The 18,115-nt window shown below is 41.1% G+C and overlaps 2 protein-coding genes across 3 annotated transcripts in view; both read left to right on the forward strand.

Moving 5' to 3' along the window:
* LOC115128323 (splicing factor, proline- and glutamine-rich-like) overlaps nt 1–14,323 on the forward strand; it is a 28,823-nt gene extending 14,500 nt beyond the window's left edge. Inside the window, exons 10-12 of one of the 2 annotated variants that reach the window (XM_065017696.1) lie at nt 13,124–13,175; nt 13,461–13,555; nt 14,187–14,323. In XM_065017696.1, the coding sequence (XP_064873768.1) occupies nt 13,124–13,150 (27 nt within the window). In that variant the 3' untranslated portion in view covers nt 13,151–13,175; nt 13,461–13,555; nt 14,187–14,323. Of the gene's footprint in view, nt 1–2,072; nt 13,176–13,460; nt 13,556–14,186 lie in introns of both variants that reach the window. The other variant, XM_029658065.2, reaches the window with a different exon arrangement.
* A 1,454-nt stretch (nt 14,324–15,777) lies between these two features.
* LOC115128994 (uncharacterized) lies at nt 15,778–18,069 on the forward strand. The gene is made up of 2 exons (XM_029659134.2): nt 15,778–16,086; nt 16,455–18,069. Exons 1-2 carry the CDS (start codon nt 15,863–15,865, stop codon nt 16,999–17,001), a joined length of 771 nt encoding a protein of 256 aa, XP_029514994.1. The 5' UTR covers nt 15,778–15,862; the 3' UTR covers nt 17,002–18,069.
* The last annotated feature ends 46 nt before the right edge of the window (nt 18,070–18,115 follow it).

Raw genomic sequence — 18,115 nt, forward strand, 5'->3', positions numbered from 1 at the left:
CTACTAGAAGGCTCAGAGCGAGTGACGTTTGAAACTCTATTAGCGCGCGCTAACTAGCTAGCCATTTCATTTTGGTTACACCAGCCTCATCTCGGGAGTTGATAGGCTTGAAGTCATAAACAGCGCAATGCTTGACGCACAACGAAGAGCTGCTGGCAAAACGCACAAAAGTGCTGTTTGAATGAATGTTTACGCACCTGCTTCTGCCTACCACTGCTCAGTCAGATACTTAGATGCTTGTATGCTCAGTCAGATTATATGCAACGCAGGACACGCTAGATAATATCATCAACCATGTGTAGTTAACTTGTGATTATGATTGATTGGTAAGTTTAATGCTAGCTAGCAACTTACCTTGGCTTACTGAATTTGCGTAACAGGCAGTCTCCTTGTGGAGTGCAACGAGAGAGAGGCAGGTCGTTATTGTGTTAGACTAGTTAACTGTAAGGTTGCAAGATTGGATCCCCCGAGCTGACAAGGTGAAAATCTGTCATTCTGCCCCTGAACGAGGCAGTTAACCCACCATTCCTAGGCCGTTTTTTAAAACGATTTCCGATTGTTATGAAAACTTGAAATCGGCCCTAATTAATCTGCCATTCCGATTAATCGGTCAACCTCTAGTTCCAACCTATGGTTTCTAATCCATTTTGGTTTAGTTCCCCATGCAGCTGTGCAATGCCGAGCGTGTCCCTGTAGTACATGGGCATAGACAGCGCAGCACCGCTGGTAGGTCTTGAATCCCCCAAAAAAGTAATATAAAGTTGGGAATGATACCATGTCATGTGTACAACATCTAAATACCTATATCCCTATACTTGGAGTGTCTGTTTCTAAAAGGACATTTGGGGTAATTTATTTTGTTTTTGTTCGTGCCTTTTGCATGCCCTGAGACTGAGCAATGAGGAAGTGAATTGCGGCTGCTGCACTATTCTCAAAAACAGGCCAAATCACTAAAGTGTGTAGACCCTATAACATGCCATTTACATAAAAAATGTAGCACTTAAGAATGATAAGATTGTGTTGTGCAGGAGCAGGGTGACTGTTTTGTGTGTGTATACAAAATGATCCAAGGTCTTTTTGGTCCAGGAACTTAGATCAGGATTTGCCACAAACGCTGTGGAACTTCAGTGAAAAGAGTCTTAACCAGTGTTGGCATCATTTGCCCAACTGACGGCATATTTACACATATGTGATGCATAGTAAATTGTAGAAGGTATGGTTGGAGAAATGGCACTATAAAGCATTGACCAACTGAATAACATGGCAGGATTAGGCCAATGAACAGCTATTTGAATTAAACCTAGTCTATGGTGAGCCAGTAGACTCAAGATTGTAGTTTGTAATGTGAAATTCATTCCTGCCTTAAGTTCCTTCCTGCGTTTTTTTACTAAGGCTATGAAAGTTAAGTTTCACAACTGGGCAAGACTTGATGTAGGCTCATTGATTAAAATCATATATTTCCCATTTTTATTGCTGTTTGGCAGGCCAGCAATACTGTAGTTGTTCAGTATTACTTGTGTAATTAAGCAATAGAGGCAAGACCAGCAACAATGGGGTTACAGCTATATCTGAAAATAGGCCTGATATAAGTATTTTTTTTTTTTTATCGTTTAAGTGGAAGTATAGCACTGAAGTGCATTTATCAACAGACCAGTCTGGCCAACCTGTACATTTTGGCATTATACTTAATCTTTGAGCCTTCGGGCCATAGCAAACTGGCAGGCTTCCCATCAATGCTCCATATGATGCCAGTAGTGAGTGATGTAGCCCAGCCTTTGGCATGCACAGCAGACTATGGTAGGACCTAACTAACGAAAACATTACCCTTTCTTCCTTCTCCGTATGTTACCTGTGGCACCTGTGGATCTACATATTGGAACTATTTCAACGAACGTTTCCCTTGGACATGTCTTCTGCTGTTTATTTTGTCGTGGCTCTCAAACAAAACCAACTCTCTTTCTACCCCCCTCCCTTACTTCTCCCCTGAATATGGACTTGAACTGCGTGCCATTGCACTGCCTTCCCCTCACCCCCTCAATCTGCTTCCTTGGTATGGTTGTTGATCCCTATAGCGCAACGAGCGGAACTTCCCTCAGGGAGGCCGGGGGGCAATGGGTCCTAACAACCAAGGGTTTGGCAGGGTCCGTGAGGAGTTTGATGGGCCTGCCAAGAAGCCCCGCTTTTAAATCTTTTCAGTGTCCCTCATAGCAGTGTTTTTGTGTAGGTTCTCTGAACATCTTCACATTGAGTCATTGTTATATTTAAGTTGAAAGTGTTCTTGCACTTTAGCCTGAGGACTCATTCATTTTATGGCAAGTTAGGTTTTTCTTTTTTTCTTTTGTATTTGTAGTGTGAAATTGATGAATTGGTCACCCTCAGTAATCACATAGCGCTATCCCACCTATGTATAACTTTCTTTCCAGTTGTATCCGTGCCCGTGTCGTAAATGGTGATAAGTGTCAACTTTTCTCACCTTTCTATGGCTGTGTTTTGTGCCATTTAAGATTTGAACTAAAACATGTAACTTTACAATAAAGACCTAATTTGGTTCTTTCCAAACCTTCTTAAAGTTTATTTTAACCCAATTTTGAGTCGTTATCCTAAATAAGCCCAGCAAGAGTTGACAAGCCTTTTTCCCTAGATGTTTATGTTGGGCGCCGGGGGTGAACAGCAACTTTATAATGTAAATGATCACCATGTGAACTAAATGGAACAACATATGCATACTGGACAGTATTGATAAAGAAAGTTGATGTTTTAGAGCACAATTAGGTCTAGTAGAAATTGTACTTTTGGGGCCCGATTTTGACAATGGAAATGAGCAGTGCTGGTGTCAAATGCGATTAATGCTACTAGAATAGTTTGTTTATAAAAAATACCAGATTTTTAAAAATTCCCTTTGACTTTTGCGACTTAAATTAAGATTTGTTTTAAAAGTATAATTTTTGTCTAGCTCTAAATGAAGTGTTATGGTTTTTGACAACTGTGCTGCTGCTTTTGCGTTGACAAAAAGGTAGTATGTTTGGCTCGTGTATTGTTCCCAAGTCGGCTACATATTATTGAACAGAGGTTGAAAGTCCTCTTTGACCACATTTAACATCTCAAAGCAGCACTTGATTCATCCACTGTCTCTTGATATTGCATCATTCAATCTGTATAATTGGAATGTATATCATACACGGGAATGTATGAAAACGATTTAAGAATGTTACCCTAAATAATTCCAGTTTCAGCCACTGTGACAGATGTTCTTAGGTCATAATTCAAATGGCCATGTTATTATGAGAAACGGGAACTGTGAGAGAAGTGGTACCCTTCAAGCTACCGTAGAACTTTTCAGCCTTCCACTTTGTCCATTTTATTTATGGCTCCTTCGCTGAATTTCTTTAGTGTCTTTCATAGCCTAAGTACTGATAAACCAACAGGGATGTGAACTGATTCATTCCAGTGACTATAGTCACTTTGAAGTTTCACATGAACAGATTGGACAGCTAGGTCTGAAACATCATTAAAGGGTCAGCTTGGGGTTTTAGCAATGAAGACCTTTATCAACTTCCCCAGGGTCTGATTAATTTCTGCCTACCATTTTACTTCCATTAAGAATAAAGTTAGAGGTAGTTTTGTGAGCCAGTGCTAGCTTAGTGCAAAGACGAATTCTTGAGGATGCTAGCTGTACCTGGACTTCCAGTCCTTGCGCTAAGCTAGTTAGCATTTCCTCCCAAAATGACCTCTTATACTGGACGCAGAGACTAACTTGTGACCACCATTTTACGTCTCACTGGGGAAGTATTAATTGCTAAAACCCCAATCTATCTCTTTTAGGATTAGGGCACATTGTTTAAAAACGGTCAACATTATCTTTCACGCATTTATGAAGATGTTGAGATATGAAAACACCAGCCCCTTGCAATACATTTTCTTGGTTTTTAAGACTGCTCGATTAGACCTCTAAATCTGTGAGACTTAAGACACAGCACACCAAAGGGTAGATATGTCAGCGATGTAAGCAACAACAACAAAAATTGATATATAATTACAAAGAAAGCTAGAGAATGGAGAACATTGTCCGTGTAGTTACATTTTTATTTATTGATCAAACTTGTGCTCCTATGAGATGTTTAAAAATAATCTCATCCATATTTTTTACATCGCTGTTGAAATTGCACTAGTCACTGTACTTGAACTCAATAGGCTCTTAGAATTTTGACAATTTCAAACAATTACAGCACAAAGATTGATTGTGGTTGTGCTCAATGTTACTCAAATGACTACAAACAGTTGTTTATCAAAACAGTTGTCTAAACAAATCTGATTGGATACCTTAACACAAGTAATGTATACCATAAAACATTCAATGTTATTCCTGTATGTTTGTTTTGTGTACATTTCTTCTTTGACAGGTTTGGCCACTTTAAAGGTTGCAGTGTGTAAGGAGACATTTCTAAAACAAGAAGTCCTAGGCCTAACTGAGTCGCACTTAATACAGTTTACTCCCGTGACTTGTCTTACACAGACCGACCTGATGAAGAGTCTTGCCTTAGTGAAGAGTTTTCAGCAGTTTTCAGTAATGTAACAGGGATTCCAGTTGGTGAAATGGTTGTTTGATTAACAGAACAGTAAATAGCAACAACCTGTGACTGAAATCGGAACTGACACCCCATCTAAAATTCTAACTGGGTGTTGTCAACATGTCTAGGTGATTTGGAATACAATGAATGAAGCCAGTTTGCCAGAATGGCTGAATAACAAGAAGACTGGATCTGGCTGTGTTTCATAGGGTGTATGTTTCTAGGTGAACTCTTAGTCAGCTCTTCCTGGACTACTCACCATGTTGGTCAACTTGCTATAGTAATGTTGACCTACAGTCAACTCGGTGGGATGTAGGCCTAGAAGTAGCAATGTACTGGGAAAGAAAGATCAGACTCATTTTAAAATTAAATTTCAACTCCAAGGCAATGACCACGGTTGCTTTTTTTTCAGCCTGTTGGGCTGTTTTTACGGGCAGCCCAATTCTGATATTTTCCCCACTAATTGCTCTTTCGACCAATCACATCAGATCTTTTCAGAGCTGATCTGATTGGTCAGAAGACTAATTAGTGGATGATAAAGTTTAAGAATTGAGCTGCCTGCCTAAACTCAGCCATGTCATACTGTTTGCAGATGGAATCACAGATCAGGACACAAACTAATGGTTAAAATAAATGTAGCTAGCTTTGTTTATGCACCTGTAGTGGGAATGTAGATCACCCCTTAGTTAGTTTTATATATATATATATTTGTTGTCCTGGCTTTATATGGATTATTGAAGTACTCTGAAATAGTTGCCAGACTTGTATAACCGATGGAAGTCTATAGTAGAACTTCCCCTTATTCCCCGTCACCCTTCGGCAGGCTGAGGAGACCTGCGTACCTATAAGGAGCGAGAAGCTTGTCTTTGTCAAGTGTCTTGAGTGCATGGGCGTGCAGTAGCTGTGCAATAAAATCCAACAGCCAGCCTGCCCCATTCCACAGTAGAGGCTCCAAGTAAAGGCTCCGGCAGTTGGTTACGTTGAGGATGAGTAGTTCTGCAGAAGTCAGTGGACAGTAGAGCCTGGACTTGTGTGCAGCGAGAGGTATGCTTACAGAGCCACTGAAAAGGTAAGTGTTCCTGTTCATGATTTGTTTAAATGCCAAACATGTACTGCTCTAACTTCCTCTGTCACCTGACGTGATGTGACAGTACAGGGGTTCTGGCATCACACTTCTGAAAAATGGAATCACAGTGCAGTACTCATTCCTCCCTCCGTATGTGAACGTGTGGCAATGTGTTTTTAGCCTGTGCAGTATCTGGTATTTTTCCTTCATTTCTGACTGAAGCTGGTCTCTGTATGAAACAAACTGTATATGGACTGCTGTGTCACTGGCTCAACAAATAGTGTGTGATGGTGTATACCCACAACTTGACTTTGGTTCAATCAACAAAACTCCTTTTGTTGAGACTTCTTTCAAGCTGTAATGACAAGTGCAATGGGGGGGGGTGTTACTGGCAATAGTTTTTTTGACATTGAATTATCTGGTTCCTTGGCCCTGTAGAAGGGTCTTTTGGTTGTTGGTGGGGATCTTTATTGTTGATCTTGACCTCCTGTTTAATCAAGTAATAGAGGAAGCAATTTGTGAAGCCTGTCCATTGTCCAATGTTTGCCTAATATTAGAACATAATTTATTTTGCCTTTATTGCAAACCTTCGTAAATCATGTAGACCAAGGCCAAAATGTAGCCGCTAAGGTGTATCGTAGTACTCGAGCACAGGACTCTGACTCAAGTCGGACTAGTTATTTTCAATACAGAAACGATAGCTTTGACTCAAGCAATATTCAGCACTAGACTTTTTGTGTGTGTCTAGGGATGTGAGAATCAACCTGGTGACCATGTTCATTTCGACTTGACGTGTGCTCTAAGTGGACTGGCTTTTTTTGGACGTCTACAGTGCAACACTGGCAAGTGATATTTGCCCAGTCGATTCAATGTTATGGCAAAGAAACTCCTTAAAGACCCCTAACGAGTAATTGTCAATGTATTTTATCAGCGGTTCAGACTTACTATGTCCGAATACCCATACTAGCGTACTCTGCTTAAACTGCATACTATTTAGCACGTACCTTTTAGTAATAAGTATGCCACAGTCGCAACGCAATAGTGGCTCGTGGCTGGCTGAGTAGGTGGGACGGGGCCGAGTGCGGGTGGGTTTTTCCAGCCTGATAATAGCACATTTTTGATACATTGCTCTAATCTCTGAATAGGAATGGCGTTTAAATGCCTACTCAGGATGGTTATAGGCAGACTGCCACATTAGACCTATACTATAAACCTATTCATAAGCCTATACCATAAGCCATAACATATTTTATAGTGAAACCAAAGGGCCGTGAGATCTATCTATATACATGCAACAATTTAAATGATTTTACTGAGTTACATTTCATATAAGGAAATATTCCATTGATATAAATTCATTCTGCAATAATCTATGGATTTCACATGACTTGGCAGGGGTGCAGCCATGGGTGGCCCTGGGAGGACATAAACCCACCCACTGGAGAGCCAGTCCCAGCCAATAACCCCCTAAAAAAATAAGCCCCCAACAAAAGGGCTTATTACAGAGAAATACTCCTGAGTTTTCTGCTCTCCGTGTGGCTGGTCTTAAACAATCCTGCATTAGAAGCCGGATGTGGAGGTCCTGGGCTGGTGTGGTTACACATGGTCTGCGGTTGTGAGACCGGTTGGACGTACTGCAAGTTTTTGACAACTACTTTGGAGGCAGTTTATGGTAAAGAAATGAACATTCAATTCTCTGGTGGACATCCCTGCAGTCATCAGCATGCCAATTCCACACTATCAGGTGTACCCGTGTAAGGATCATGCTGTTTAATCATCTTGATATGCCACACCTGTCAGGTGGATGGATTATCTTGGCAAAGGATAAATGCTCTCGAACAAGGATGTAAACAAATCTGTGCACAAAATACTCAAATTTTAAGGAGAACAAAAACGGCTTTGCCTACATTTGAACACTGTTGAGTCTTCCCAATTTAAGTAGCCTAGTTTTGTTTGACTACTTGACAAGAACTAGAGCCCATCACCCCCTGTTTCAATATGCATTCTGGAAGTGTGCATTGAATTCGACTAGATGAAGGGCAGAAAATGAGCGTAGTGTCCTGGCATTTAAACAATACTTGATTTTTGAAAATGAACACGCTGTACCATTTTTGCGTACTGGGAATGCGACATGTGAGATTGCGTTTGCTATTTGTTTATTTTCGGTAGCTCATTCGCATCGAATTGACCAGTTAATGTCAAAGCCAAAATGAGTATGACACCCTGGATTTAAAGTGCTCGATTTTCGAAATGTTACATACTATTCAACTTTATTTTTCCGCGTACTCGTGCGGCCTACTGTTTAGGATGAAAGTATAGGTATTCGGTCATGTGGAGCAGTGAATTGTACTAGTATTTGGGCTCTTTCAGTCCTCTTTCCTGCCTGTCTTGTCACACACCAGTAGCCCAGTTTTTTTTTTTTGGGGGGGGGGGGGGGCGGTATATGTGATCGGCAACCTCCAATTTCCAGATTTTCTTGGTTGTGTGGTTCATCATTATGGGTTCTTACACTTTTTCAGTTGCTCCCCTAGGTCATTTAGGAAGGTTTTAGTTTGACTTTTGTTAGACCCAGCTTTCTTTTATTTACTCTAAGATTGTAATAGAAATGGCAAACATGAGCTTGTTGACAACTGAGTAAGCTGGGAACAGCCTCTACTTTTGTAGAATGTGACTTTGGTGTATTGCTAAGATCAACTAGACGATCAACTAACGTGTCATTTTCAGCGTTAATCCACTGGGCTATTCTTGGGCGGCGGGACAGTTGTGGGACTGGGTTTGGGTCTATCTGGGTCATTCACAGCCTAGCTATTCATAAAGGTCACTTGGTCACTTCACTTGATACTATAGTGTGGCAACTACCATACACAAGAAGGCACTGTTTCTCTTTCTCTCTCCTGTACTTTGGAAAGACCTGTGACTCTGTCCAAAAATGGCAGCATGTTCCCCCTGTCTGGTTCCTGCCTGTCTAAGTGGACAAATCCATTATGGAGGCCCCGTGGGGATGGCCCAGTCCATCACTCTCAGACATGTTCTACTGAAATTGTGTACTGTTAAGGACAATGGTGCAACACTAAAATTATATTTTTTAACATGCGCTTTCTCCCTCGTTTGCAAGCGGTCGCTGTCAGCGGTTTTGAAATTTCAGTCCATTTTTTAATTTTTTATTTCACCTTTATTTAACCAGGTAGGCCAGTTGAGAACAAGTTCTCATTTGCAATTGCAACCTGGCCAAGATAAAGCAAAGTGGTGCGACACACAAACAGTTACACATGGAATAAACAAACGTACAGTCAATAACACAACAAAGTCTATATACGGTGTGTGCAAATGTTGAATTGCCACCTTTTCCCAGACCATGTTGCTATGTGCATAATAGAAATGTTAAACGCATTGGTGTTGAGAGAAATGCAGTGGAGGCAGCAGCGGAGTTAGGTGACAAAACAGCCCTTGCCATAATTGTCTAGGAAAAGTGAGAGGAAATCCCAACTTAATTAGGTCTTTAATCAATAGCCTAAATGTGCTATATATACATTCTCTAAGCGGCCTCAAACGGTAGTGTTGTTGCCTGTTTTGAATAATAGCCTACTTATTCCCATGCAACCATGTGGAATAAACAACTTCACAAATTCGTCTTTTTTTATTCTTTGCTATATGCTGTAATAAAGGCGTTACAGATTTTGTTAGAACAGCCTCTGGTATTATTTATTTAGTGTGTACACTGTTCCAAATGATCAGAAAGGATGTATAATAATGGCCAGTCAGATCTTGATATTATTATGATCATTATAATAAGTGATGTCATTATCATTAGGCTTAGTATAACAGCCTTGTATAACCAACATTGAGCTGTAAGGCCTAAGAGCGCATCCTGTTTAGTCTTAATACTGTAATTTACTTGGGCCTGTATTTCTATATATATATATATATATATATATTTGCCACTGTAGCAATAATTTATTTGTTCATGTCATCACACAGCGTACGAGTCATTCGGATTTTAAATGCAATGAAGTGTACAAAAAATATATTATAATAATAAAGCAACCGTTGAATAATTAGCCTAAACAGTAAATAAACCGCTCTATTTCTGCAATTGCATTCACAAATGCATGCGACTGTTTTTAGTCTTGCTGTAAAAGGCTTTACAAAAAAAAACTTTCTGGTATGCATATTTGGTTAGTGTTTACATTTTTCCAAACGGTCAGAAATGTTTGGAATCTAACCGCACCAGTTTGGCACATAATATGCATATATATTCCTTTTCTTGATCTCCAAGATTTTCCACAACTTTTCAGTTATTCCACATATCTGACTTCCCCTTTTTACCTGAGCAACCAGTAAACATTCATGTTTTGACTTAATTTGTCACATGCTCTGCATCCATTTTGCTGTCACATTACGGAGTTAGTAGTTTCTAACCAATTTATTGATGTGATTATGATATTGTATAGGTCATGCCCCATTGATCACGTGCATGCGATGCATAGGCCTACATGTGTCACGTAAAGAGAGCAAGGGTTTAGGGATTGTTGTAACCTAAACATTTGGGTAACTGAACTTTTCATTCAGAAATGGCTCTAATTATGTTGCTGCTTCAGCAACACGGACGATAAACTGTTCTGTGGTGGTCGCTGCAGCAGGGAGGAGGACACAACGGGTGCAATTCTAACAAACACGGTCTTATATTTTATTTTTTTAGTGCGCAGCAGGTCTGAGCCCTGCCCGGCACAAATCAATTGTGGTCGGAGTCCTAAGTCATTTGTCGGAATTATTTCATCCAACAGTGTGCTTAAAGCATCAGACAAGCTCAGTGCATATAGTTGATTTGATTAAAACACACAATGTCTATATATGGGAAAATACACATTTTTTCCCCCCATTTTGACCTTTTGATTAGTCGAAAGAACAGACTACTCTCGGTCGACCTATATATATATATATATATATATATATATATATATATTTTTTTTTTTGTTGTTGGGGACAGCCGTTTTTTTTTTTCATGCTTCAAGGTATCATCAATCCTCCTGTCTTATATCAGTGACATTCTCAAGCCAGTGACCAGCCAGCCAATTATAAAGGGTTCAGTTCACAAGGACTGTGCCAACCTCCTTGGTGTAGCAGTTTGTATGTAAACGGTGTCTCATGCAGCAAACTTAGTGTTGGTTATCTTGGACTGTAAGCGTCTTGTGTAGAGAACTACCATGAGCAGTGAAATCAGCCCTAGGGCTGTCTAGTGTGTCTGTCTGCACTGTGATCCATTTCCCCTCGGGAGTCTCCTCTTTGAGTGGCCAGTCTGCTTCTCCGTATCCCCTTCAGAGTGTGATTCCAGAACTACCCTCCAGGGCCTCAGGGCCTCTACTGGAAAGGGCAATGCCTTTTCCAAACTCGTTCTGCAAGATCGACGTCGCAAATGCCCATCATGATGTATAAGGTGAAAGCGTCTTCATAGGTGCAACTCCTGACGTTTTGGGGGGTTTGCTATAACAATACTTTTCCAGTGTCAACCAAGTCAAGCTTACCTTGCTTTGTAACTGTTTTCAGTCCTCATGTTTTTGCATGATTGGTGTCATGGCTCTTATGCATTTGCCTGTTCCCTCTGGAGTTAATAAATGTTGCTATAAAGTGACGTAGCCTACATACCTAACTACAGTGGGGAGAACAAGTATTTGATACACTGCCGATTCTGCAGGTTTTCCTACTTACAAAGCATGTAGAGTTCTGTAATTTTTATCATACGTACACTTCAACTGTGAGAGACGGAATCTAAAACAAAAATCCAGAAAATCACATTTGTATGATTAAGTAATTAATTAGCATTTTATTGCATGACATAAGTATTTTATACATCAGAAAAGCAGAACTTAATATTTGGTACAGAAACCTTTGTTTGCAATTACAGAGATCATACGTTTCCTGTAGTTCTTGACCAGGTTTGCACACACTGCAGCAGGGATTTTGGTCCACTCCGCCATACAGACCTTCTCCAGATCCTTCGGGTTTCGGGGCTGTCGCTGGGCAATACGGACTTTCAGCTCCCTCCCAAAGATTTTCTATTGGGTTCAGGTCTGGAGACTGGCTAGGCATCTCCAGGACCTTGAGATGCTTCTTACCGAGCCACTCCTTAGTTGCCCTGGCTGTGTGTTTCGCTTCCACGACCCATCTTCAATGCTCTTACTGAGGGAGGGAGGTTGTTGGCCAAGATCTCGCAATACATGGCCCCATCCATCCTCCCCTCAATACGGTGCAGTCGTCCTGTCCCCTTTGCAGAAAAGCATCCCCAAAGAACGATGTTTCCACCTCCATGCTTCACGGTTGGGATGGTGCTCTTGGTTGTACTCATCCTTCTTCCTCCAAACACGGCGAGTGAGTTTAGACCCAAGAGCTCTATTTTTGTCTCATCAGACCACATGACCTTCTCAAATTCTTCCTCTGGATCATCCAGGTGGTCATTGGCAAACTTCAGCCGGGACTGGACATGCGCTGGCTTGAGCAGGGGGACCTTGCGTGCGCTGCAGTATTTTAATCCATGACGGCGTAGTGTGTTACTAATGGTTTTCTTTGAGACTGTGGTCCCAGCTCTCTTCAGGTCATTGACCAGGTCCTGCCGTGTAGTTCTGGGCTGATCCCTCACCTTCCTCATGATCATTGATGCCCCACGAGGTGAGATCTTGCATGGAGCCCCAGACTGAGGGTGATTGACTGTCATCTTGAACATCTTCCATTTTCTAATAATTGCGCCAACAGTTGTTGCCTTCTCACCAAGCTGCTTGCCTATTGTCCTGTAGCCCATCCCAGCCTTGTGCAGGTCTACAATTTTATCCCTGATGTCCTTACACAACTCTCTGGTCTTGGCCATTGTGGAGAGTTTGGAGTCTGTTTGAGTGTGTGGACAGGCGTCTTTTATACAGGAAGCGAGTTCCAACAGGTGCAGTTAATACAGGTAATGAGTGGAGAACAGGAGGGCTTCTTAAAGAAAAACTAACAGGTCTGTGCGAGCCGGAATTCTTACTGGTTGGTAGGTGATCAAATACTTATGTCATGCAATAAAATGCAAATTAATTGCTTAAAAATCATACAATGTGATTTTCTGGATTTTTGTTTTAGATTCCGTCTCTCACAGTTGAAGTGTACCTATGGTAAAAATTACAGACCTACATGCTTTGTAAGTAGGAAACACTGCCAATTTTGCAGGTTATCAAATACTTGTTCTCCCCACTGTATGTCAAAATTTACTTAAAAAAAAATTGTAATGTCTGACATTAATTGGCACAAGTTCTTTTAACATTTTAAACAATCTGTCATTTACATCTAGTGCATGCATGTACTGTAGTTTTTGTAATTTAAATTCCAAAAAGCCTAATCCACTTTCAAGTCCTCTACATCCCTGTAGTTTAGCACTCATATCTACAGTTATTTGTGTACTAGTGTCTTAGGATACATTTTCGAAATTCATAGCTTTGAGCTCATTGTTTCTCTCTTACTGCAGGGGCCTCGAGTGATTGTAGGAGGCTGAGGAGCTGCTCCTGGTTTAACATATGGTAAGCTACCTGCAGAGGGGCTAGATGGAAGCATTTTAGTCATTGCACCAAAGGGCACTAGTCTGATGTAATTGATGTAATGTTGCGAAGACATTGTTTACCTTTTTGAAGACTTAAATCTCTTAAGTCTTCATATTAAACAAATGGAAATGTTTTTGTGGGGATTGTCAAGATTTCATTTTTGGGGGGAGGGAGAGCATGCAATCCTAGACCCCCCCCTGATTTTTGACAATGTTGCTTCATTCTTAGTGGAAGTTGTTGACTTATGTTTTTCTTTTGTTGCAGGTTAACTGAATAGACTGATACCTGTGCAGGGGCGCCTCTGGTCCATCCTAAAACAAGGATGTGGTCTATCCTAAAGCAAGGAAATGGATCTGCAGGTTGGTTGAACTATTCTCACACATTAGTTTAAATAGTGTGGTTGCTTGTTCCTGAATGGCGCAGTGGTCAAAAGCACTGCACCGCAGTGCTGAGGCACCACTACAGCCTGAGGATCGATCACATCCTGTGTCACAACCGGCTGTGACCGGGAGCCCCATAGGACTGCGCACAATTGGCCCAGCGCCGTCCGTGGTAGGGGAGGGTTTGGATGGTGGGGTTCTCCTTGACTCATCGTGCTCTAGTGACAAGCTGACTCTGGTTTTCAGTCTAACAGTTTTTCCTCCCACACATTGAGGCTGACATCTGGGTTAAGCGAGCAGTGTGGTAAGTAGGGGGCCGGGCGGGTCATGTCTCGGAGGATGCATGACTCGACCTTTGCCTCCGAGCCCATTGAGAAGTTGCAGAGATGAGCCAAGGGAGGTAATTCGGGGAGAAAAATGGGTTAAACATTTTCTATTTTATTTTTGCTTGTGGCCATGGACGGGCCTGGTTAGTGCTGGGACGGGAGACAGCCTGGGAAAACTGGGTGGTTGCGCTGTTATTGCTTGATTTGATGTTTGTCGATCATTTCCAATGGATGACGTTATTTGTATCGACTCAATAAATGTTTCATCTTTTTTCTCCCATAAGACCCAGGCGGAAGTGAAGTGTGACGCCGTGTCAATGCCCCAGCATCCAACCAGCAGAAAAGCTAGAAGTTCAACAGGAGACTTTTATTTTTTTTATGTATTTTTCTACACAAAATTGCAATAAAAGGTTCAACTTGGGAGATTTGTCCAGTTTTTTTTGTTTTGATTAAACCTGTAATTGTCCTAGTGAATCTCTAGAGATCTGACAACTATCCACAGGGATGTTATGGCTATCTAATAGCACTGGTAACACTTCATTTTATGGCACGGTTTCCACTGGAGGTTACCACACAAATTCAATATTCTTACAATTCAACACAATTGGTACTAAATTGTGCCTAGTGGCGTTTGTTAAATTACCATAATTCAGGTGCCATTGAGTGTCAATGTAAAATAAAGTACTGCCTCTGGTATTCCCCTTGCCTCATTCAACAGTTGAATAGAACTGATTGAACTTAAATGTGCAGGTTTAACATGGAAATCCTCCTACCATTATCAACAAGTATGAAAGTTAACATGTTTATTGTTCTGCCATGAATATATTTTGGTATACCTATTTAGATTGTTCTAAAGTGTGTGTGTGTCTCAAAGCTTTTAAACTCGCTGAGACACTCCTATTCTGACCTGTCTCGGAAGCCTCTTGTCCGGTTACAATTAAGGGCAAGGTACAATGTTTCCCTGTGCTGGATCACGCTTGTATCCTGTGGGTTGGCTGTCACTGCTGGAGATGGTCCAGCGAAAGGGGCACCGTGCTGGAAGCTGAAACCGAGGAAACAGAAGGCATGGAGAATGTGTGCCTGAAATTTCCTCAAAGCCCATGCGCTAGAAATGATTTGAACGTTATCATTTATAGTAGACATTTCAAGATGATCGAAGAAATGTTCTCGGTATATCTCACGAAGACCTGTTCTGATGTAGTTGTTGCTTTCGTAAAGATCAACTACACTAAGAGCAGGAAATACTAATAATTATTACATGGGGCGTTTAGAAAGTATTCAGAACTCTTTTTTTCCACATTTTAGAATACGGCTAATGTATTTAAATTATGTAAATAAGGTATTACTGTATTTTTAATACATTTGCTAAATAAACCTGTTCACTTTCATGGGGTTTTGTGTGTCGATTGAGGATTGCTTTTTTTTATTTAATACATTTTAGAATAAGGCTTTAACGTAACAATGTGGAAAAAGAGGTGTCTGATTACTTCCTGAATGCGCTGCATAACCATTTAATTTAAAGAACCTAAAAGCAGTGGTTTAGGACTCTGCTTCATGTTGAATCGGAATAAGACTTCATTTGTCAATGCTCCGACTTGAATGCTTTAAAGTTTCTCAAATCTGAACAAAAACATTTTTATCACGCTGCCCTACCATTTTTGACTACTTTCAAGTTTGAATAGCGATGAAGTATGGCGCACACATACACTTTTTTTTGTTGCTTAATATGCACAAAGTTATGAGTGGATCATCAGATCCTTCTGCAGCCCAGTACCCAGTTTCACAATAGACTATTTAATGTTATGAATATATAAAGTAGGTGGCGTCCACCTGGGCTGCCTCATCGATGCATCTTTAATGGGCATGAATTATTGATCAGCCTCACCTGGCTGCATGCACCCCCGGGTGCGCCAGTGCGCACACAGATGGGCTTGTGCAGTCTGCTGTTTCTGGGGGAGACATGAGCACCGCAGGAGCCGGTCCTGGCCTCAGCCTGGACAGCGGTAGGCTGTGGCACTGGAGAGCCATGCAAAGGAGCAGAGCTCTTGTCCGAACCTACCTCAAGTCCAACTCTGTGCTCGCACTGCCTCAGCCCAATGGAACACGACAAAGGGACAGTGTCCGACTGCCTTCCCTAGCTGCCTTTAAAGCCTCGCACAGGCAGACAACCACGACTCCACTCAGGTAAGCTGATACTCATTCTAGGACCAGCCTGGGGCCCATGCAACCAGCAGCTTGGCTGCTGAATGCATTATTGTTATTAGAGGACTTAATTGCGTAAGTGTTTGCAAACCAGATATAATGGAGGACCTCTATAAATTAGTTTTGTGCTGTATTCTTATTGGTGCAATTTTCAAAAGATACATTGTGTAAGAATCCTTCGTAATAAACTGTTGCCTATGTATCTGAAATATATCCTGATATTGATTCATAATCTAGTTTCATCATACAGTGAATTAATTAGATAATGAGGAAAGGAAATATTATTTCCTGAATTGTCTGGAAATTGTATTTAATTGCCCAGATTTAACTTCTGATTCCTCTCCACACAGCATTAGCGAGCCCTCCCTCTTCACCCCGGGAGAACGAGCCGTGTTCGAGGGTTTTTCCCCTAACCGCCGCCCTCTGCGGAAACGACCACTGCCTCTCTGCAAGTCCTGTGACACAATAGTAGGAAAGAACCTGAACCAGAGCAACAGACCAGTGTACAGCCACTTCTCCTACCCCATCAGACCCAACCCAAAGCTGGGGAAGCCCAGATCACAAAGTCTGACCCTGGCCAAGGAGCAAGGCGAGCTCCGTCCTCCGGTGATGCAGCACTGCCAGTCGTCACACTGGGAGGGTCTAACAGTGAGAGGAAAGCCCTGCCTGAGCCTCCCCAGCCAATCTTCGCCTCCCGCCGCTTCTATGCCAGCACGCACACAGCTTCACGTATTCTTGCCCACGGAAGGAGTTGAAGGGAGGGAGGAGGGGGACAGTGAATCTGTGGATGAAGGGTTTATGGACGAGCTGGATAGTAAGATCACTTCCCTAAAACTCCAGCAGGGGAAGGCCAAGATTCACACACACCCTGATAAGGTCCCTGGAAAAATAAAGTGACTTTCCACAACCCACTGAGCAAGTTGACTGGGTTTCACGTTTTAGGAACAACAGGTCTTAAATGATGACTGCTCAGTTATCTGTAGGTTTAAAAGGCTCCAACGTATTGTGATGGGAACACTAGTCCTTTTTTTGTGAAATGTGTCAGCTCAGAATAGAGGGATTCTAAAAATGCATGAAGCCCTCCACTGGTATTTTGTCACAGAAGAATAAATAAATCCAACAACTTCTACATTTTTTTATGTGCAGTACCTGTAAATACTTGTTAGTTATGCATATTCCTTCAATGAATCTATTGTATTAGAATATTAAAAGGTACAATATGTAAGGTTTCATGTTGTTCAATAGCAGTTTCAATACATGATATATGCAGTTGTTCTTGGGGAATATTACAGTGCCTATAGAAAGTCTACACTTCATTGAACTTGCTTTTTGCTACATTAAAATTCAATCTAAAAGGGGATTTAATTCAATGTTTTTACCACAGAGCAAAACAACATACTCCACATTTTCAAAGTGAAAGCAATTTGTAGAAAAAAAACTGTAAAGATCAAAATAAATATTAATGGAAAAGGAAATATGTTAGAGGAAAACCTGCCTCAACCTAACCATGCGATATAGTTTTATTTTTCAGCGAGACAATTGCAAAATTTCAATGCCAAACACACACCAGAATGGCTTTCCTAGAGGTGTTGAGTGGTCTAGTCTCAGTCCTGACTTAAATTTGCTTGATAATCAGAGACAAGGTTTGAATATTGTTGTCCATCAATGATTCCCAACTAAATTGAATGAACTTGAGCAATTTTGACAAACATTTTCAAAATGTAAACAGGTTTTTGGAAATGTATTTACAGGAAATGAATAGAGGGAAATAGTCCTATAATTCATATAACTACAACCTAAAACTTCTTACCTGGGAATATTTAAGACTCATGTTAAAAGGAACCACCAGCTTTCATATGTTCTCATGTTCTGAGCAAGGAACTTAAACGTTAGCTTTCTTACATAGCACATATTGCACTTTTACTTTCTTCTCCAACACTTTGTTTTTGCATTATTTAAACCAAATTGAACACGTTTCATTATTTATTTGAGGCTAAATGGATTTTATTGA

The sequence above is a fragment of the Oncorhynchus nerka genome, linkage group LG4, assembly GCF_034236695.1.
Source record: "Oncorhynchus nerka isolate Pitt River linkage group LG4, Oner_Uvic_2.0, whole genome shotgun sequence".
NCBI lineage: Eukaryota > Metazoa > Chordata > Actinopteri > Salmoniformes > Salmonidae > Oncorhynchus > Oncorhynchus nerka.